General features: G+C 45.5%; 2 protein-coding genes across 2 annotated transcripts; one reads left to right on the forward strand and one right to left on the reverse strand.

The window, feature by feature from the left end:
- Positions 1-6,305: 6,305 nt before the first annotated feature.
- LOC310821495 (uncharacterized protein) lies at positions 6,306-10,088 on the reverse strand. The gene is made up of 3 exons (XM_083693570.1): positions 9,961-10,088; positions 8,483-8,621; positions 6,306-8,260 (listed from the first exon to the last, which is right to left on the reverse strand). Exons 1-3 carry the CDS (start codon positions 9,967-9,969, stop codon positions 6,771-6,773), a joined length of 1,638 nt encoding a protein of 545 aa, XP_083549696.1. The 5' UTR covers positions 9,970-10,088; the 3' UTR covers positions 6,306-6,770.
- A 496-nt stretch (positions 10,089-10,584) lies between these two features.
- Positions 10,585-18,682, forward strand: palb2 (partner and localizer of BRCA2). The gene is made up of 13 exons (XM_083694303.1): positions 10,585-10,712; positions 10,899-10,958; positions 11,117-11,357; positions 11,801-11,996; positions 12,087-13,312; positions 13,497-15,586; positions 15,785-15,931; positions 16,055-16,137; positions 16,312-16,461; positions 16,562-16,678; positions 16,900-16,987; positions 17,287-17,453; positions 17,908-18,682. The coding sequence occupies exons 1-13, from the start codon at positions 10,665-10,667 to the stop codon at positions 18,122-18,124; spliced, it is 4,830 nt and encodes a 1,609-aa protein (XP_083550429.1). The 5' UTR covers positions 10,585-10,664; the 3' UTR covers positions 18,125-18,682.
- Positions 18,683-18,793: the final 111 nt, after the last annotated feature.

Genomic DNA, 18,793 nt, shown 5'->3' on the forward strand with positions numbered 1-18,793 from the left:
AAATTGTGGTGGAAATCTTTGTCTAGGGGATTACCATAATAACGTCAGTGAGACTTTGCAAAAATGCACAAACACAATATCTGTTTAGTAGGTTTTATAATGGTTGCAAGCATAGCACTCTGCACCTAACGAACAGAGAGCCCGATACAAGTTACAGCACATACTTTATACCCTTCAGATGGTCCGATCGTGAGGCGGGGTTTTCACATGGGCATATATGGTGGCATGATCTACAGCAGTCCTAGATAATATCCTGGGGGCAGCTCTGGAGAACAATGGTCCTGTAGTTAGAAGTCTTACGTTTTTATCTCTTAGGGACAGTCTGAACTTTTGAGAAGACACTAATGTGCAATTCTTTGACCTATTAGAACAGAGCAATTCTTGTACTTTCTCTGTGTAGTGTAATATCACATACTGTATATTGCACGTTTTGTCTGGATGGGGGGTGATTGTAAGGGAAGTAATAAGAAACTAACCATATGAAATAAACTATTGGGCCAATCTCTATAGCTACCGCCCTTCCTTTCATCATCCAAAAGAGAATTTAGTATGTTTCTGTAATAATCCCTCAGGACTTCTCTACTTTTCTAAATCCTTCAATTTAGGTGTTTGACGTGTTTGGCAGCAAATCTCATTTTTAAAAGCCAAAGGGTTTAGATATTCAATATATATTTAATAATAGATATTCAGTTTAGTCATTGACAATAATTGTATGCATGGCCAGTAATACTGTATGTGAAATGTGTTGGTATAAAATGTATATGACGTAAATATTGTATTTATTTTTAATAAAATAACTACTTTTTTGAGGTAACTTCTGCACTAACATTGTAATCCTATTCTTGCTCATCTTTGTTCATCTGGAGTTAATCACCTCAGAAATACGGTATATGATGGTTTAGTCTGGAGGCTCCCCCTTTATTTTGATTCCAGGTCATTCCTTTATTATTCAAACCTTTGGTTTAACAGGTTATGTATGACCTGAGCAAATGAATAAAAAAAACATGGTACATACTAGAATTGAAACATTCTGCTTCTCATCAGTACTCATTCAGTCCAAATAAATATAATAATAATAATAATAATAATAATAATAATAATAACTCATTTATATAGCACTTTTCACCGCAGAGCGGTCTCAAAGTGCTTCAACAGAAAAGCAAAAGCAAAAAAAAATAATAATAAAAAAAAAAAAGTAAAAAAATAAATAAATAAAAAAAGCAGAGCAAAACTAAAAATTTTATTCAAATTAATAGGATTTAAAAACTGTGTGTGTGTGTGTATGCGTGCGTGTGCGCGTGTGTGTATGCACGCTGGACTGGCCATAAGATTTATTGAATAAATATGTTTTGAGTCTGGATTTAAAAACATTAATGGAATCAGCCTCCTTAATAAAAATGGGGAGGCCATTCCATAAAAGAGGAGCTCTAGAATAAAAAGCCCTACCTCCAACTGTTGTTTTGTTCACAGGCGGGACAACTATTAACCCCGCATCCCGTGACCGGAGGGCACGCGCCGGAGTATATGGCCGAAGCATATCGGACAAATACACCGGCGCCTGTCCATGTAGGGCTTTAAAAGTTAGAAGTAAATTTTTAAAATCAATTCTGGCCTCAATGGGAAGCCAATGTAAAATAAACAAAACAGGGGTAATGTGCTCGGTGCGTTTCGTTTTTATATAAACATTTGTTCCAGAACCAATCAACACAGATAATCTCAAATAGATAATGCAAATGCTATGATCAAAGCTGTGAATATGGAATAAACCTACATTATATTCGAAATAGATTAGGAACTCTATTCGGTTTTCTCTCCTCAATAGCTCTTAAACCCAGCATGACATGTCTATTGAAATGATATACTCTGAGTCAGGGGAGGATGGAGAACAATCAACACCTTTTCTTTTCTAACATTACATGAATTTGAATGACATTACTCTTCATTTAGGCCTACACAGCTCTGGTAATGACTAACAGCCAGAGCCATCATTTCCTATCGTCCTGATATTGCGCAATAATGACACAATGCCCACCATTTCACGCACGAGTTATTAGAGCACTTGCCGTTTATTCAACCTATTGATAACGTAGATAAGCCTCCTGTAATTGCGCTCTCTGAATAGTTTAAAACTACAATCAAAAGTTACCTGGACTTGATGGCAGTAAGGTATGTGTTCTCAATAGCAAGCCATATTTGTTAGAATATATATATATAATATAATTGTAAGTATAATAGTATTTTTTAGAATTGTTTGCCCATAACTGTTATCTGGTGTTGCTGGATTACCCACCATAGAACAGTGTGTGTGTGTGTGTGTGTGTGTGTGTGTGTGTGTGTGTGTGTGTGTGTGTGTGTGTGTGTGTGTGTGTGTGACAACACAAGCTGGCCTTTGTACCAGTCTGTAGTCTGTAGAGATCAGTCTGTAGAGACCTTCGTTTCACACACATTCTATACAACTTTAGATTAAAAATGGCTCAAGGGCTGTTTTGGACACGTAGCAATTTTGCGAAATGGTGGCACTCAGTTGTGGTGCGTAATGCTACCTCGACTAAAACACAGATTCCCGGTTGGCACTCCTGGGTGGGGATCTTTTCAGTCATACAATCGTCTTTTTCGTTGTTTTTCTTGCATGCGTGCGTGTGTGTATGTGTGCGTGTTCCCACGCAAATGACTAATCAGAGTCATTTTACTCATAATAATATATGTTTCCCTGTATGGCACGGCCTGTATTGCACACTTTGCACACACAGCTTCTAAAACAGGCTGAGGACTTTTAAATATGGATTGGCGTTACGCGTGGCAATTTTGCCTATTTTGTGGTGCATAATGTTGCCAGGTGTAACACCCTTATGTTCTCTCTCTCACTGGCATTTTCTCAACGGTTAGGAACACGACTCCTCCGTCCTCCACTTGTCATCATGAAAACACATTGGAGGAGAAGATCTAGGTTTCCCCTCCTATACACTCACCGAACACTTTATTAGGAACACTATACCAAATACTGGGTAGGGCCTCCCTTTGCTCTCAAAACAGCCTCAATTCATCGTGGCATTGATTCCGCAAGAGCTTCTGCTGACTCCTCGGGCTCATACTGAGAAGGTTCTTAGACTGTCGATCCATCAGATCGTCCAGGAGGACAGGATGGCTGTTCAGCAGAATTCTTTGGAGGAGCTGGTCCAGGTTAGTCTGAAGACCCCTTCATGCTACATACAGTACATACATCAAGACACAATAAAGCACCAGCAGCAAACAGTTTACTAGACATGTTGAGGAGTTATATAACATCATGCATACTAGGAGTGCAGGCCTATAGGTCATTTCATACTGCAGATGCAAAAATGTAGGCATTCAAATTTGCCGTTTTAAGCGATTTGAGTTAGAAACAGGAACCAGTCTGAGGCAATAGAGAGGCCACAGGCCATTGGCTAATCTTAGACTGGGTGGAAGGTCATGTGTCAATACTATTTGTGAAAACCTGGGAGGCAAAAGAGTCAGGCTTTACCAAGATTCCACTCATTGACAGGCTGTGATACCACATCACACTTTCATTTGAAGGCAAAAAGACTGCTTGGGCAGCACAGAGTACCCACCCGTGCCATCCTCTTTACATGCTAAAATCATTGACAGAGCTGCCATTGTACACTAAATGCACACTCATACTGTAATGGAAAAACCAGTATATGCACACACTCCAGCATTATGTTTAACACACACGTTGACTAACACACATCTTTATGTATTGGAATGTGCTTTAGTGTCCCATATGACTAACCCCTTAGGCAATTACATTATCTGTGACGGTCATGAAGGGTATCATGATGTTCAGTCTCATTGATTAGATTGTGCTGTGATCAGGAGACGACCCCATGGTGGGGTCATAGGGCAATAAGCCTAGCTGGTAGCCTAATTATGTTTACTACCTGTAACGGAATAATCGTAAATCCAGAGGCACCCTGTACAACTTGTTGACAGGAGAAGATGAAAATACACATTAAGTGTCTTTTCATAGGTTCAGTCTGTCCCCAGGAGATAGAGACGTAAAACTTCTAACTACAGGACCATTGTTCTTCGAGCCTGCACAAGAGGGTGAGAAGCACAGACACCTGCCTGAGAGGACGGAGGCTTCCGGAGGATAGCCAGTACAGGATCATATCAAATTGATTTCAAGTGAGAACACAATACCTGTAGAAATCCTAAATTGGACTTAGGTGGTTTGAGCCTGGGGTTCAAATCCATCCCATTAATAACAGTCTAGAAGAGACATATGTTCTACTGGTGAGAGTCCAGAGAACGGGTAGTCAAGTGTTTTTGATTACGGGTTGACGAACCTTTTACGCGCCTATCACGTGGATAAGACGCCTGGTAAATTAAAGTCTCGGTTGGACCGAGTGAGTTTGATATTGACCGCCAAGTCTCGGTTGGACCGAGTGTGTTTTATTAAAGTAACCTGTATGTGTGTTTTTTGTCTGTCTAATTGTTCTGTCTGTTTCATCATATTTGTTATAACCCATTTTTTGATATGTGCACTTTATCTGCGTGGTTTGGTATGTCTCATGCTACATTGAGAGATAGACTCCGTGCATTAACCGCATCAGCGCAAAGAGTCCGTTTTTTGAAAGACATAACAACTTTCACTTTTTCTGGAGCATTTTCTCCTGCATCTGAGGTTCATAGGATTTGTGATCAGATTATTTCTGCTTTAGTTGGGAGACACATTGGGGTATTAGAAGACGCATTTAATACTGGTGTGGAGACTGTAATGGCAAAAAATATATTTGTACTATTTTGTTTTAGTTTTATACTGAAATGTATTGACCTTTCTGTGACCCAATGTACTTTGTTATTTTTAATTATGTGACTGAGGAAGAACCAAAACCGACTGCTCCTTCTCCTTGCATCAAAGATGTTATGTGACCTTGGAACACTCCTAACTGCAGGCTGAGGTTAGAGATAGTGGCTCACAACGCCTACGCTTCTTTCCCAGCTTCTTTATCAGCAAATAGGTGCAAGATATGTTTACCCCTAGACCTATGACGTATGAGCATTGGAGTTAAGGATGGTCTTCTCCTCATTCACAGCATCAGTATCTGAATCCACACTGTTGGTGAAGGAATGCTGATCCAGCTGACCAACGTTGTATAATACTTTCTATATGCATTAAAACTCTCAACTGAGACCAAACATCGTTTATTGTTGTTCACTGAAAGATTTCCATAACAAGACAGCGTGTGAAGTTGTCACTAGGGACGGTGTGTACAGTTGGTACTTGGTAATAAAAAGCACTGGCACTCTGGTGGACATTCTTCTTATGAGACAATAAATATCTGTTAGTTTACTTCTGTGTTATACCTAATTTGATATTAAAATAACGAAAATATAAATATATATATATATATAATTAATTAAAGTACTGACGGATTGGGAATAATCATGGGAGGTAAACGAGGGAAATGCACCGGGGCTCCTCGCGTTTATATGGGACCGGCTAAAAAGTCATATTTGACAAATATGGTGTTGATGGGACAATGTGTTTAGAAAAATGGGAAAAGTTGGGTTTCCCCATTGATGGGAGTTGCAGCATGAGGCAGATTGCTGCATTAAAGGCTCAATTAGAAAAGAGAGAGAAAAAGGGTAAGAAGGTTAACTGGAAACCGTTTTTGTATCAAATACTGTTGACATTTTCACCATACTGTCGAAATCAGCGTCTGTTTTCTGACGAGAAAGTGCAAGGCTACAGTGGATAGGTCACTACTTGTAAAATCTGGTATCATCATATTGGTCCAAGTTTCCCCAATTGGAACTCCGACTTGGAGGGTCGTTCTAATGGTTATTTCCCACTCAGGAACTTGTATCTCAGAGTTTCCTACAGCTGCCGAACACACCATGAAAACAAGTAGAGCATGCTGCAACACAGAATCAGGAAAACATGCCCATTGGATTGGAACTTCTTTCCATAAAATAATGTTGGCAACATTGTCATAATAGACCTATATATATCAATATTTGATATTTGTAGCGGGTATACAGGTCTAAATACTGTTGATTACTAATTACTTGGAATTATTAATTTGGCTACTATTTCAAATGAATACTGTAATTACCTGAGGGCAACTTTTGAGCAGAAATTCTTAAATTCTGGATTTGTTCTTTTACAGAATACTTACTTCAACAGTCAGTCTCATATCAATAATCTGAAGTGTATTTAATGTCTATCAAATATCTTAGTAAGTTCTTTAATTGTTCATCGAGCCAGCATTTGTCAAAGCAAAAGAAACAACACTTCTTTATAAAGATGGAATTGTATTACTATGCTAAGAAACATACAAGACATTTGCAAAAATTAATAAAGGCGACTTCAATCATAATTGTAATGGTTTAGAGGAACATTGCAATGCCATAATTGTTCAAGGAGGAAGAAAGTGACTGTTGCCAATATTTATGGAATTGATCAGATTCCAAGGCTTGAGTCCAACACACCCTCCTGGATGTTCTCAGTCATAGAACTCGTTGTGCAATTATTGCCAAAGTCTTTGTTTCATATTTTAGGAGAGGATTATATTCTTATATCCAATAAGTGATTTTGTGTGTGTAGAAGTGCCTTCTTTGAAAGTTCCTTCTCTCACACCTTCCTTAGGGTGTGGGGGTGGTGTTGGCCATTTTTACACCTTCTGATGCAAAGCCAGTTCTCAATGGTTTAGGGTCTGTTGAGGAGTCTGCCGATTACTCTCTTGGCCCAAATGTAGCCACAGAGTATATGTATGTGACGCCTATCACTTGTGTGTGTTCTGGTGTGATTTTAATCTGTCCATTTTGCGATAACTCTTACCGCACTCTGAGCAGTGGTAGGGTTTCTCCCCTGCATGTATCAGTTTGTGGTTTTTAAGTCCTCTTGCTTGAGCAAATCTCTTCCCACACTCAATGCAGTGGTAAGGCTTTTCACCAGTGTGTGTTCGTTGGTGTTCTATCAATCGCCGTGAAGTAGTAAATCTCTTACCACAGGCGACATCAGAGCAGTGAAACTGTTTCTCTCCATGTGTTTGTTGATGTGCTTTCAAGTTTCCTGTATGGCTGAATCTCTTCCCACAGTCAGTGCAGCTGTAAGGCTTCTCTCCTGTGTGTACTTTTTGGTGTACATACAGATTCGTTTTTTGTCTGAAACTCGTCCCGCATTCAGAGCAGCAGTAGGGTTTCTCTCCAGTATGTATCAGATGGTGCATCGTTAATCTTTCTTTGGTCATAAATTTCTGCCCGCACTCTGAGCAGTGGTAGGGTTTCTCCCCAGTATGTATCCGTTTGTGGTTTTTAAAGCCTCTTGCTTGAGCAAAGCTCTTCCCACACTCAATGCAGTGGTAAGGCTTTTCACCAGTGTGTGTTCGTTGGTGTTCTATCAATTGCCGTGAAGTAGTAAATCTCTTACCACAGGCGACCTCAGGGCAGTGAAACTGTTTCTCTCCATGTGTTTGTTGATGTGCTTTCAAGTTTCTTGTATGGCTGAATCTTTTCCCACAGTCAGTGCAGCTGTAAGGCTTCTCTCCTGTGTGTATTTTTTGGTGTACACGCAGACTTTGTTCATGTCTGAAACTTTTCCCGCAATCATAGCAGTGGTACAGTTTCTCTCCAGTATGTATCAGATGATGCATCATTAATCTCTCTTTGGTTACACATTTCTGCCCACACACTGAGCAGTGGTAGGGTTTCTCCCCAGTATGTGTCATTTTGTGGTTTTTAAGGCCTCTTGCTTGAGCATATCTCTTCCCACATTCAATGCAGTGGTACGGCTTCTCTCCTGTATGAGTTAATGTGTGTCTTTTTAGATGATGAGTCCTCCTAAAACTCTTTGCACAAACAGGGCAGCTGTAGGGTTTCTCTCCAGTGTGTATTCTGACATGATTCCTAAGGTCACCATGAAGAGCAAAGCCCTTCCCACACTTAATGCAGTGGTACGGTTTCTCTCCAGTGTGTATCCGCTGGTGACCTTTTAGGACCTTCAATGTTCTGAAACTATTCCCACAGTCAGAGCAGTGATATGGTTTATCACCTGTATGAATTCGCTGGTGACGTTGTAAACTGTACTTGGATGCAAATCTCTTCCCACAGTCAGAGCAGTGGTCGGCTTTCTTCTCTGTGGGTCTCTGCTGGTGTTTTTGGACCTTTTCTGATCTGGAAAGACTCTCTGTCTTTCGAGCACCATGATGTTGTTGAGGCTCCCTAGATGCAGATGAGCTCCTCCCACTGAGAGAATGACAGGTAGGGCTGTCCCCTGTGAAACAAAGACACAACGTAAAGGTTCCTTATTCGTTACTCAGGATGAAGAATGTGGTGTTACCAAAGCCCCTATCCATAATTGTATCAATAATCTCTGGGATTACATTATAAGAAGGAGGTATCATGGGGGTCCCTGATCCATAGAAAATCATATTAGTCATTAGGATATCATTGTAGAAATCAGAAATCAGTCAAACAAAAGCCTGCAGATAATTACTTATGAAATCTCCTCCCCTCTGGTCTCCTCCCTTTATACGTCCACTCGACCCTGGTGTTTTCATACAGTCGACCAGCCTCACAGACACCCTCTTCAGGCCACACTGTAAGGCACTGCTGGGAGGCACACAACTGGGGGGCTAGCACAGAAAAAGAGCTGGTGAGATGTTTTCAATGTTTTCACACATCTGTAGTCAAGAAAAGTGCCTCTCACAATGAAGGCTCTCACAGCTCCATGCAGTCGGTGGGGAGTAACCCACCCACCCCCCCCCCCCCCCCCCGTGACGGGCTGTGACGGTTAGGCGGTTACTGGCGGTTACACGGTTACACGACGACTGTGATACAAAATAAACTACCGTCATAACCGTTGAAATACACAGATTTTTAGAATTATTATTAACAATTATTTTGCTACAATAATCATATCAAACTGTTTCGTATTTTGAGGGAGAGATAGTTGCGCACGCTCTCTCCCTCAAGAAATGCGCTATCCCTTTGCAGCTCCCCCTAATTAGTGCGCTAGATGTGGGGAGGAGGTAGAGCAGCAAAAGGGCCAGCAAGGCACTGCCCCTCTACCGATGAGAGTGCGTGCTTTCACTGAAATTATGTACAAGAAGTGCCGCTGGACTTTACTGATGATCCCATGGGACGGTGGTGCGACAACCAGGGTCGCTTTCCTTTGATGGCGAAACTTGCAAAAATACATGTGTTTTGTGCAACGAGCACAGCCTCAGAGAGAGTATAGTACAGCAGGGATTATCGTTACCCCTGCAGGTACGGCAGGTACTTTTGTTAAATATGTGTGCACTTTATTTTTTGCCTGATGTTCTTGCTTTCTGTTGAATCAATAATTTTCAACAATCTACATTGTAAGGCCCAGCCTACTTCACTCACGTACAATCCCATCATGCACGGCACATCGGCTCGCGTGCCTCCCATAGAAAATCAATAGCCACTCACGGAGTGACGTTTCACAGCTCTCTACTGGGGTACGGAAGTGCAGTTTCCAATGCGTTTTCTAACTATGATGCAAGTGATTGATGGTGATGACTGCTATTTATTTATGTATTACTATTTTGATAATGACATCCCAAACTCATGAAAATGTTTATTGAAACTTAAAATAACAACAACAGAGATTGTCGAAAGTGGCCAAGGGTAAGCTGTTTGTTGTGAGGGTCAGTGGGGAAACTCGAATTCCGTACCCCAGTAGAGGGGTTTGGGTTTGGATTTCCGGGATTTAAACGATTCCTATGGAGACGATATATCCCTAACCGAAATCGGATCAGGTGGATTTTCTCCGTGAGGCATATTGAAACAATTCCACATTCCTTGATACTATTGATGCAGTAGTATTTTTCCCCCCAGTGTTGTGGCTCGGTAGCAAGCTTAGAAATAAAACATAAAAAAACGGATGTAAATGTTTTTCGTTTTTTCTAGTTTTGCGAATGAGAAATATCGAGGAGCACAAAAACTCACCGGATCCATTGTAGAAACTCTCTTTAAAGTGTCTGAACGTGAGAATTCTAAAAAACACTTTGATCTAATTTCAGATTTCTGATAGTTTGAGGCTATCAAAGTTCGCTACATTTTTGACAGGACTCTTGGATCTACCAGAGGGGTCCTCACACTTCTTCCTTGCGCACAGACCTTAGTAGTGGAGTATCGATTTTCAATCATTGGTCAACTCATGTAAACTATAACAAATGTTTGATATTGCAAGTGATCTAAATTATTTAAAACTTCTCTCCTCTGTTTTGCTTCAAGTTGCGTTTATATTTTCATCCAGAGAGTATTTTATCCACGATCGTTGTATTTGATCTTCTACTCTTGACTTGACGATGAAGTCGCGGGAGTTAGAATCATTTCCTCGTCATCCTCAATCCTGTCTTCAAAACAAATTTGACAAAGTTGTACAAACTGCGAAAATTATAAAATAGAGGTACAGTACGTTTCTCTGGTTAGACTCGTTGGCGATTCGTTCTACACGTCATTAACTAATCAAACGTTAGCTGACTAGCTAGCTAAGCTAAATACTGCTGCACTGTTCTCTCAGTATATCTGCTGTATGTATGCAATGTAGCATGATGTTGCTGCTAGTCTGGTAGCGCTGACACTTGTGTACTGCTAAAAGTCATTTGGTAGATTCAACTTAATGCTGTGTGTGTGGATCTTAGAGGAGGATGGAGGACAATTTGAGGACCGCACTTCACTGTGATGACAAGGAGAAGGTATGTGCATGTTGCCAGTACTACAAAGTCGCCCTTCTTTAGGCTGTTATGTATGTGGCCTTCTATAAAGGGGAGCTTCTCTCTCTCTCTCTCTCTCTCTCTCTCTCTCTCTCTCTCGCTGCTACCCCGACTCTCTTTCTTGCTACCCCCAATGCTCACCCCTCTCTCTCGGTCTCTCCCTGACAGTTGAGGAGGCACTTGGCCTTACTGCAGCAAGAGTACTCCAAGACAGTGAAGAGACTACGGGTGAGAGAAATTGGCGGTGTGTGTGGTGGTGGGGCATGTGCGTTTGTGATTGTAATTGTGTCCCGAGGGGAGAGTGTAACGTGTGTGTTAAACTTTTGAGTACTAGGAATTCAGATGTGTTGTGTATGATGTTGACATATATCCCCACACACACACAGCGTGCTGAGCGCTCCGATGCCGTGCGGAAGCACGTGAGGAGCAGGATCTCAGAGCAGAACCTCTGGGACCAGACTGACCCAGTTCCTGGCCCAGCAAGCCCATCTCCCAACCCAGCCTTACCCTCCCTCCCCCTGGCCAGCCCTGCCAGGACAGCTCCGAACCCAGCCTTACCCTCCCTCTCCCTGGCCAGCCCTGCCAGGACAGCTCCTGGTGCAGCCCTGTGCCTAAGCCCAGCCAAAGGTGGGTATCTGCTTGGTGTAGTAGTGTGTGAATAGTTTGTTTAGATAAGGAAAGCAGGTGCTTTCTCCCTGGCAGCCATACCTATACGACACACACACACACACACACACACACACACACACACACCAATCAGACTAGATAAAGTAGATAGAGGGAAAAGAAAGAAAGAGTAAGACAGAGAGATAGTCTGGAAATATAAAAACAGAAAGAGGGAGGGAGAGTGAGTGAGTGAATGCTGACATCAAGCTGTAGCTCCATCACTGATTATGAAAATGATAATAAAGGTAACCTTTTCATTCATTGCTTTCAGCTCAAAGTGCTTTGAAATACTCAGAAACAAATAAACATTAGCCCTTAAGTGATGATGTCGTAACACAATGTAATAAGAGTGTAATTACAGAGTCATATCAGTGTAATCATGGTGTAATAACATGTTTATTCAGGTCCAGGGGATTCAGAGAACCCCAGGAGGAGTCCATCTGTCCGGTTCCGTCTGCCCACTGACAACCCCTCCCCTCTGACCCCTGACCTTAACCATCACCCCGCGGGGGGTCACAGATTCAGCCCCGCCCTCCGTCTAAGGTCACGCCGCAGTCGCCTGCGCTGGGAGAGGAGAGGCAGGGGGGAGGCAGGGGGGAGGTCAGACACAGAGACTAGCGAGGACGGAGTGGAGCTGAACACATGGACCGAGAGAGAGAGGAGGGAGGAGAGAGAAGGGGGGAACCAGGCAAGAGATGGAGAGACGAAGAGGGATGCAGCCGGAGAGAAGGAAGCCCAAAGGAGGGGCGGAGAGAAGGAGAGTGAAAGAAATGAGCGAGAAAAAGAGAGGGAGAAGGAGAAAGACCGAGTTGGAGACCTCCTCCATAGAGAGAGCCAGAGAGAGGCTCAATCCATGGCTGTTACCCTAGAAGTGAGGCCTGGTGTGGGGGTTGAGGAGACAGAGAGACCTGGGGGAGGAGATGGAGGCTCTGGAAGTCGCCTAGCAGAGGAGGACCAGTCGGAGCTCTGCTCAGAATCAGAGTCCCCCTCACTGCTCCTCCCATACAGGAGCGCAATGCTGCAGACAGGAGAAGGGAAGGAAGAGCATCATGGAGGGACTGGGAGAGAAGGAGGTGGAGAAGGAGAAGACGGAGGAAAAGAGGGAGAAAGAGCAGAAAAGCAAGAAGAAGGAGGAGGAGGAGAAGGATCTGAGAGAAGAGGTGGAGAGGGGAGTCGACGAGGGATTGTGGAAGAGGGAGAGCAGGGTGGAAAAGAAAGAAAAGGAGAAAGAGAGCTGGATGGACAGAGTGTCCTGGATTCGTGTACACTAGTGGAGGGTTTGCATTTCCCGGTGGAGTACTACATTCGTACCACACGTCGCATGGCGGCAGCCCAGAGCCACCGAGACCTGCAGGCTGTCATACTCAACCAGCTCTACGGGGGGCGCCACAGGAGGAGCAGGGGCAGGACGCCCAACGCACCACGGCCCAGAAGCCAAGCCACACACACACTCCCACAGACCACCTCAGACTTACATACAATCACACACACTCGTTCAGACTTACTCACAATTTCAGACACAACCTCACACACACTAGCTCAACCCACCAGTGACTGTCAGAGCTCAAGTCACCTGACCTCCGTGGCACAGACCAATCAGAAGATTACCTCAAAGTCAGAGACCAATGGGGATTCGTGTTTGCCCTCGAGAGCCCGTCGTGCTGGGCCAATGAGAGGTAGAAGGAGGAGAGGGAGCGGTAGGGGACAGAGGCTGGGCCGCTCCCTGAGTTTAGACTCTGACCCCCCAGCACCGGCCCCAGAGAGCACCCAGACACCTGCCACCCTCATCCCAGCCTCGCAGCCTCTCCCTGGGGGAGAGAGGCCAGAGCACTGGCCTGTGTCTGGAGGTCTGGAAGAGAGTTTGTACCCCATCTTCAGGAAGAACTCTGTCAGTAACACACCGCAGCAGAGCAATGGTGAGACTGAGCCGCGTGTGTCTGTTATTGTACTACCTGTGATGTGTTAAAGACCTTGTGTAATCAAGTAGATAGATGGACATATAACTGTCTTCATATGTCTGTGTGCAGTATTTCATGCAATACTATTTATCAAGTCACTTTTCTCTCCTTTTCTGTCTGTTTGTTTGCCGTGTGTGTGTAGGGAGTCTCCAGTCTCTCCTCCTGCCCTCCCCCTCTCCCAATCCCCTGTCCCGTCTTCCCGCCTCAAGATCAGAGCATCCTGGGAGTGTGTGCCGTGTTCTGGCGCACTTTGACCTCCAGGACTTCCATCTCCCTGACGACCAGTTCGGAAGGCTGAAACTAAAGAAGCTACGCCAGGCCGTCGCGGCAACAACAGAAACCTTCACCTCCCGCTACAACATGCGTCGCCGTACCAGTGTTCACCATGGCAACAACGACTGTTCACCTGTGCTTTCACTGGAGCCCCTCCCCCTCAGCCTCACTCTTTCCATATCGGAATCCACACTTCCTATTGGAGACAATCCTACAGACCCTCCAATAGTCTGCCATGCAGAAGACCACCACCCTACAGACCACCACCCTACAGACCACCACCCTACAGACCACCACCTTACAGAAGACCACCCTACAGACCACCACCTTACAGAAGACCACCTTACAGAAGACCTCCCTATGGAAGACCACACCCCTACGGAAGAACACCCCCCTACAGAAGACCACGCCCCTACGGAAAAACACCCCCCTACAGAAGACTACCCTACAGAAGACCACTACCCTACAGAAGACCTCCCTACAGAAGACCACCCTACAGACCACCACCTTACAGAAGACCACCTTACAGAAGACCACCACCCTACAGACCACCACCTTACAGAAGACCACCCCCCTACAGAAGACCACCCCCCTACAGAAGACTACCCCCCTACAGAAGACTACCCTACAGACCACCCCCCTGCAGAAGACTACCCTCCTACAGAAGACTACCCTACAGACCACCACCCTACAGAAGACCACCCTACAGAAGACTGCCCTCCTATTGAAGACCACCTTAGAGAAGACCACCCCCCTACAGAAGATGCATCTACAGCCCACTCTACAGACAAACCCGTAGACCACCGCATAGTAGACCACCACGTAGTAGTCCACCACGCAGTAGACCACCACGCAGTAGACTACCACGCAGTAGACCACCACCGCGTATTAGTCCACCGCGCAGTAGACCACCTCACAGTAGACCACCATGCAGTAGACCACCACAGTGCAGTAGACCACCACCACGCAGTAGACCACCACACAGCAGACCACCACGCAGTAGACCACCACAGTGCAGTAGACCACCACCACGCAGTAGACCACCACACAGTAGACCACCACAGTGCAGTAGACCACCACAGTGCAGTAGACCACAGTGCAGTAGACCACCACGCAGTAGACCACCACACAGTAGACCAGTCTACAAATCACCCAGCAGACCACCTTGTTGACCACCAACTCAGCCATAAAAACCCGCCATTAGACTGCTCCGTTGAACAGTCCACAGACGTCCATTCAGAAAACCACATTCTAGACCATTCTACAGACCACCATGTAGTAGACCAGCCTGTTGAGCATCAACCATCTGAGTCTCCTGCTGAATGTCCTATACAGACTGGCACAGGCACAGAGTGTCCTATTGAGTCCCCTTCTGAGGGTCTTTCCCTCCAGACAGAGACAGATATTAAGTCCCCTATTAAGTCCCCTATTAAGTCCCCTTCTGAGTTCCCTTCTGAGTCCCCTTCCCTCCAGACGGAGTGTCCTGCCCCTCCATATGTCCCCTCCCAGCTCTTCCTCAGCCCGTCTCTGACCACCCCTCACAGCCTTGCCCCATCCCTGCCCCCCTGCCTCAGCCCCCCCTTACCCCTCCTTGGCCAGACCCCCAACCGCCTCACCCCCGTCTCCCCCCTCCCTTCCAGCCTCACTTTATCCTGCTTAGGCACCACCCCTCACCTCCCCCTCTCCTGCTCTCCCTCAGCCCCGACTCTGACCCTCCCTCCTCCCCCCAGCCCCTCCACCCAAGCCCTCTCCCCTCCCCCCCTCTCTCCCTGCCCCCCGGACCCTGTCGACTCACCACTGCTGCAGCCACTGCCCCGAACTACCCCCCAGACTCCAAATACCCCCCTGCCCTCGCATCCGCCCCAGACAGCCCTCTCGTACCTTTCCACCAGCCAGCCTACAGAGAAGGAAAGAGAGGGGAGAGTGGAGTGTGTGTTGAAGCACACACACATATTGAAGGTAAACAAAACTCCTGGGACAGTATATAATGTTTCATATGTATGTCTCCTCACACTTAATAGAGAACTGTTTGAGCATATAAAGTGATCTAAGTGTGTGTGTGTGTGTGTGTGTGTGTGTGTGTGTGTGTGTGTGTGTGTGTGTGTGTGTGTGTGTGTGTGTGTGTGTGTGTGTGTGTGTGTGTGTGTGTGTGTGTAGACCCATGTGGGAGGCAGTCTGGTGGCTGCATGCTTTGTGCCATCGGAAGGTGTGTGTGTGGCAGCAGCAGGGGAGTGGACAGTGTGTGTGTGGGGTCAGATCACGACATCACCCTGGAACCTAATGCACACCTGGACCTTCACTGAGGTAATGCAAAGTGTGTGTCTGTCTCATGTATAGAGGTGTGTGTGTTAAATGTGGGATGCTACTGTACCTGTAGATTTGTTTGTATGTGCATTCTAATAGTGTGTGTTTGTGTTTGTTACCCAGCCAGTGATATCAGTGTTTCCTGTGCCGGATTCTGCTGGGCTGCTGTGTGTGACTTTGGGAAAGCAGGAGATCAGACAGGCCAGGTAAGAAACACACACACACACACACACACACACACACACACACACGAAGAGGGGAACCAAGGCCCAAAGTGCGTTATCAAGCTGTAGAATTACATGAGAATTGTGTTTCCCTCATGGTGTTTTCCCCAAAATAAAGTATATTTATTCTTTTCGTGTGTGTGTGTGTGTGTGTAGGGTTCTGTCCTGCTCCAGTCTCTCCCAGGTGGTCCTGTGTGAGGGGGAGGTCCAGACTGTAGTGGGTGTGTCAGAGGGCAGGGTGGCCAGCTCCTCCCACTCTGCAACCACGTCATCACTGCAGGTGTTCTCACTCTCACAGGACGGCGGGTAAAGTGTGTGTGTGTGTGTGTGTGTGTGTGTGTGTGTGTGTGTGTGTGTGTGTGTGTGTGTGTGTGTATAGATATGTAACTGGTCTCTACCGTCCCAGGGTTCAGGGGTCTCAGTCGCTGGCCTCTCCAGGTGTGTGTGTCCGGGCTCTGGCGGCAGTAGAAGGACAGCCAGACACTCTGATTGGCTCCACTGACTGGGATCAGCTTGTTCTGTGGTGAGAGATGCTCTTCCTTTCCTCATCTCCTTTCCTTATGTTACCACCAGTCGGCTTGAAGTAAGTAAGTGTGTGTGTGTGTGTGTGTGTGTGTGTGTGTGTGTGTGTGTGTGTGTGTGTGTGTGTGTGTGTGTGTGTGTGTGTGTGTGTGTGTGTGTGTGTGTGTGTGTGTGTGTGTGTGTGTGTGTGTGTGTGTGTGTGTGTGTTCTCTCCTACCTCAGGAACATGAAGACTGGACAGCTGCTCCAGAGAATCACACTGAAAGAGAGTTTAACACACACTTCCTGCCTTCAGGGATACTCCTACTTTGTGAGTGTGTGTGTGTATCTATCTATGTGAGTGTATTGGTGAGACAAAAACCGTGTGTGAGAGCTTACACATCTGATCATTATTTTTGATGATTGGAGTTGGTCAGAATAGCTGTACCATTGTGATGTGCTCTGCATGTGGAAGTTATCTTTTGACTTGTTGATTGTTGCTGACTGTTCTTCAGCGAGGATCAAGATCCCAAAGCATTTCACTGTCAATTACGGCTGTATGCGATGTACATGACAAATACATTTTGATTTGATTTGATTTATCTTTTCGTTTCCTTGTTTGGCCTGTAGGGGGTGCTGTTTGTCTTGCTGCGTCACACGTCCCTGAGTGCTCTGGAGGAGGAAGAAGAAGAAGAGAAGAAGGGAAGAGCTCTCCTCTCACTGGTTGCCACCAACCCTTTGACTGGCAAGAGTACCGTGGCAACCAGACTACACCAGCCCAAAACCTGCTCTGGGAGGTTAGAGAAAGGGAGGGAGGGAGGGAGAGGGAGAGGGAGTAGTAATGGAGAGGGGGAGAAAGGGCGAAAGGAAGGTGGGAGAAATAATTAGGGGGGTTGGGGTTGTTAAGATTTAGGGGAGAGAGAGTGGGAGAGGGAGACAGTACTGTAGGATGGAGAGATGGGATGGGGGAGATGGATTTGACCTACTATTGAGGTAACTGATTGGCCGAATCTCAAGTCTTTCCTTGATTCCTTGCGTCCTCTCTCCTCTACTCCTTCTCACAATGCATTAGAGGAGAAGGCTCAAGGGGAGGGACCTCGGACCCTCTGCTCCAATGAGCTTTGAGAAGGAGGCGAAGACAGAGGACGTAAGGAATCAAGGAAAATCTTTTGAGATTTGGCCTTTGTGTGTGAGAGAGAGAGAGAGAGAGAGAGTGAGAGAGAATAACCCTTCTCTCTCTCCCCTGTCCAGGCTGGAGAAGGTGGACGCCCGTGGCTCCTCTGTGGTGGGGGTGTTCCAGTGTGGCTCTGTGTGTGTGTGGGAGCTGGGTGGCTTTGAGGAGGGGGCCCAGGTGGTGGTCCGAGGCCCGGAGGAGGGCTGTCAGCTTGCCCGCTGGGCGGGTCCGGACTCCCTGCTGACTGCACACCTCAACGGAGATGTCTCCCTACACCACTATACACCGCTTTGATCTACTATGAACCAGTCTAAACCAGTATAAGCCACTGCAAATGACCACAAATGGGTGCACATTCTTACACACCGTTATAAGACAGTATGAAACATGGATGGAACTACTACAAACCATTAGAAATCAGTGCAAATCGGTACAAACCAATTCAAGGTTCTGCTAACCATCAGATGTCAGTTAAATCCAGCCAGAACAATATTCTACATACCATTGTAACCTAGTGTGAACTACAACTGTCCATTATAATCCAGTAGACTATCACCACTATGTTGCTGTAGATTCTAAGTGGGGCTTGTTGAGATGTAAGTTGTTTTGTGGACAAGAGACTTCAACCCTTATTAACGTCAGTGAAAGAGCCTGGCTTGGTTATTCTGAGTGTCTTAATTCTGTGTTGTGCTGCTTATACCTGCCCTGGACACTTTTCTGATCCATACACTGTTCTTGAATACTTGAATTACATGTGAGTTTTAAAAAGTGAAACGATGTTTAAAAAAAAAAGTGCTATTAATGTTTGTGTTGAATGTTCGGATTCTATTTATTAAACGTTTGTATATTGTTCTCGTGTGTGTGGTGTGTTGATGACTTAGAAACGACTCGAATCAGAAAACTACATTTAACCGGACTCACGGGCGCATGCGTCGCTCACTGCGTTCTGGAAACTGTTTAACC

Source organism: Argentina silus (genome assembly GCF_951799395.1).
Source record: "Argentina silus genome assembly, chromosome: 22".
NCBI lineage: Eukaryota > Metazoa > Chordata > Actinopteri > Argentiniformes > Argentinidae > Argentina > Argentina silus.